Source organism: Acanthisitta chloris, unplaced genomic scaffold, assembly GCF_000695815.1.
Source record: "Acanthisitta chloris isolate BGI_N310 unplaced genomic scaffold, ASM69581v1 scaffold11186, whole genome shotgun sequence".
NCBI classification, from domain to species: domain Eukaryota; kingdom Metazoa; phylum Chordata; class Aves; order Passeriformes; family Acanthisittidae; genus Acanthisitta; species Acanthisitta chloris.
Window position 1 is genome coordinate 7,856 of NW_008676478.1, and position 2,765 is coordinate 10,620.

A 2,765-nucleotide genomic window follows, 5' to 3' on the forward strand; every position below is an offset into this window, starting at 1 on the left:
CGAGTGTTCGGAGAGAGGCAGTGCTGAGCCTGCCACCTCCTCTGCTGCTCTCACGGTTCCCATTTGCTCCCCAGCCTGGTGACAGTGTCATGGTCGTGCCCACCTTAGCTGAGGACGAAGCCAAGAAGCTATTTCCCAAAGGAGTCTTCACGAAGGAGCTCCCGTCGGGCAAGAAGTACCTGCGTTACACCCCTCAGCCAGAGTGAGCGGCGCTGCCCGTCCGTCCCACCGTGCCACGCGGCGCCGGGAGCCTTCCCCGTGCCCAGCTCCTGCCCCTCTGACACTGCACGGTCCAGCAGTCTCGTACCATCACACGACTAAACCAATCCTCCCCATCCCTTTCATCCCCCACACCCCCTTAAAACTAAACCCCTGGGTGTTTTCTTGCCTTGAATCAGCACCGCAAGGAAATGGTTAGCAGACCAGTGGTGCTCCAGGGCTCGTGCTGTGGAGTCTCTCCTGTTTGGTACCAGCTAAGCTTTTTCCAGAGGCATGGTGAGAAGTGTGGTGTCAGCAGCCAGGCCTCAGAGGGGTTTCCTGCTGGGATAGGGAGTTTCAGGGCTCCAAACTGCTGTGTGCCTTTCAGAGCAGCTGTCACTAACACATTAACACCTTTGATCTCATGAGTAGGGGAAGAGCTGCAGAGCCAAATCTCTCACTGCTTTCTCATCTCTTGCTGGAAGTTGATTGTTTTCACGTTTTATGGAAGAGGGAATTGAGCAAATAAAACTGACCTTCAGTACTACCTGCAGTATCCCTTGTTTGTCTCTGCTGACCCCCACAGCACCCTGCACCATTTCCTTTGTTCCCTGTGGCCATGCAGCTGGGATGTGTGCCCATGCTCCTGGGTGGGTGGCAGTGGCACAGACTGCCCTTGTTCCTGCTCTGTAAGGAAGGCATTTTGCAAAGACAGGTTGTCCCACAACACACAGGCTCAGAGTAAGGCAGCAGAGCTTAGGTCTGTTGTGTTGCTCCTCTTTACAGCAGAGTCTCTGCAGTAGGTAGGAGATACCTGCCATGGGTATGTGCCTCAGCCTGGCCTGCTGTTAGCTGCTGGGTGGGGGGTCCTTCCCTGCTTCCAGGGCATGAACAGGCATGACATAAGCCATGCAAACTCCTGTTTGCTCTCCCACACCTACACCTTAGGGATTTGTCAAGGGATGAGTGATGTTTTAATATAACACTAAGAAAGTGCTCACCAAATCACTCACAGGCTGGCTGCCAGCAACCCTCAGTGCCCAGTGCAATCCTCAAAAGGAGCAGCTGTTACAGCAATTGGTTGGTTTGGGGCACAAATCTACCCTCCAGCAAGCAGGGGCTAGCAAGGTTGATGCTCAAGATAAGCAAACAGACTGGATGCAATGAGATACCCTCCAGATACCCTAATCGTGGGTGAGCACCCACACCCCTCTTTAATTATCCCCCGCAAATAATAAAGGGTTATATTAATTTTTAATTGCCTTCAGGAACTATGCAGCAAATGTGTGTTTCCCTAAATGGCTTTTAAATGAACCTTCATTATGAAACTGTATTATTCCCATGTATTATTTTTACTAGAAGAGAGAAGCAGCTGGTCTCTGGGTTGACTCTTGTTCTCGCTCTTCCACTCTGCATGAAGTGGGAGGAGGAATCTGCAATTTCAAAGGGGAAACATCCTTTTCCTGTGTAATTTTTTAGCCTTACCAAGCTTGGCAGCTTCCCTACTTCTCCACGGCTGGGCTGATGAACTCCTGGGTTTCTTGCTGAACCCTCAGTACACAGCCCTCGCCTTCATCTGGTTTCCTGAGGGAAAAAGGGATGTCCATCCCCTCCAAGCTCTCCAACCAACTGCCCAGTTTTCTGGGAGCTTGAGGACACAGCCCCACAGCAAGCCTTGCAAACAGTCTGCTCTGAGCAACCTCAGGGAAGGGGCACTGCAGGGCCAGCACAACCTCTCTGGGACACCACAGAAGCTAACTGCAAGTAGAGACAAAGGGAAACAAATCCTGCCACCAGACCCAAGGGCTTTAAAGGCAGCAGAGTCAGCCACTGGTCCCACTGCTGATTCAGGCAGGGGCTGACGACTGAAAGCCCACGAATTCCTGCCTGTTCCACAGTGCTTCCATAGCCCCAGAGGTACAAACCAGCCAGATGGACTCAAGCAAAGACAGGGTTTGGTTCCAGTACAGCTCGAGTGGTTTTCTTTTAATCCCAGAGAAGTGAAATGCAACATTTGTTGGAGTTGGTAATAACATCCAGAGACAGAAGTCCAAGCCCCCTACTCGGTAAAGTCATTTGTGTTTAAGGCACTCTGCAAAACCAGCTTTCCTCTCCTTCCGATTTTCCCCACGCGGCAGCAGAATACCTGGTTTGGTCTTTTCTCCATAGCGACATTCACACGTCCTGGCTCTTCTCACCATCTCCAGGAATTGGCAACAGCAAATCCAGCGGGAGCCGAACAGAGAAACGCCAGGAGGCAGGGCCAGCAAATCCGGACGGGCACGGGGGGAGCACAGCGGCCGGGGATGGGTGTGGAGGCTCCAAGCTGCTGCAGGAAGGGGACAGGCACCGGGTGCCCTCCCTGCAGGCACCGAAGTGATTCCTCCTCCTTTCTCCAAAAGGGGATGGGAGGGCCGGAGCCCCCGAGCATCCCTCCCCAGCAGTGCTCCCGGACAGCACCCCAAAATGCAGGGGGCTGGGTGGGGGGAGACCCAGCTGCCCCCACTGTGCAGCAGAAATGACCCCCCTGACTTCCAGTTGTCAATAAATACCAATAAATAACTTAA

General features: G+C 53.1%; 1 protein-coding gene across 1 annotated transcript in view; it reads left to right on the forward strand.

Annotated features, from left to right (window-relative positions):
• The window catches only part of PRDX6 (peroxiredoxin 6), a gene marked incomplete at its 5' end in the record, with an annotated part of 5,855 nt that extends 5,550 nt beyond the window's left edge, over positions 1-305 (forward strand). Inside the window, one exon of the mRNA XM_009076152.1 lies at positions 75-305. Coding sequence (XP_009074400.1) covers positions 75-206 — 132 coding nt within the window. The remainder of the gene's footprint in view (positions 1-74) is intronic.
• Between the last annotated feature and the right edge of the window lie 2,460 nt (positions 306-2,765).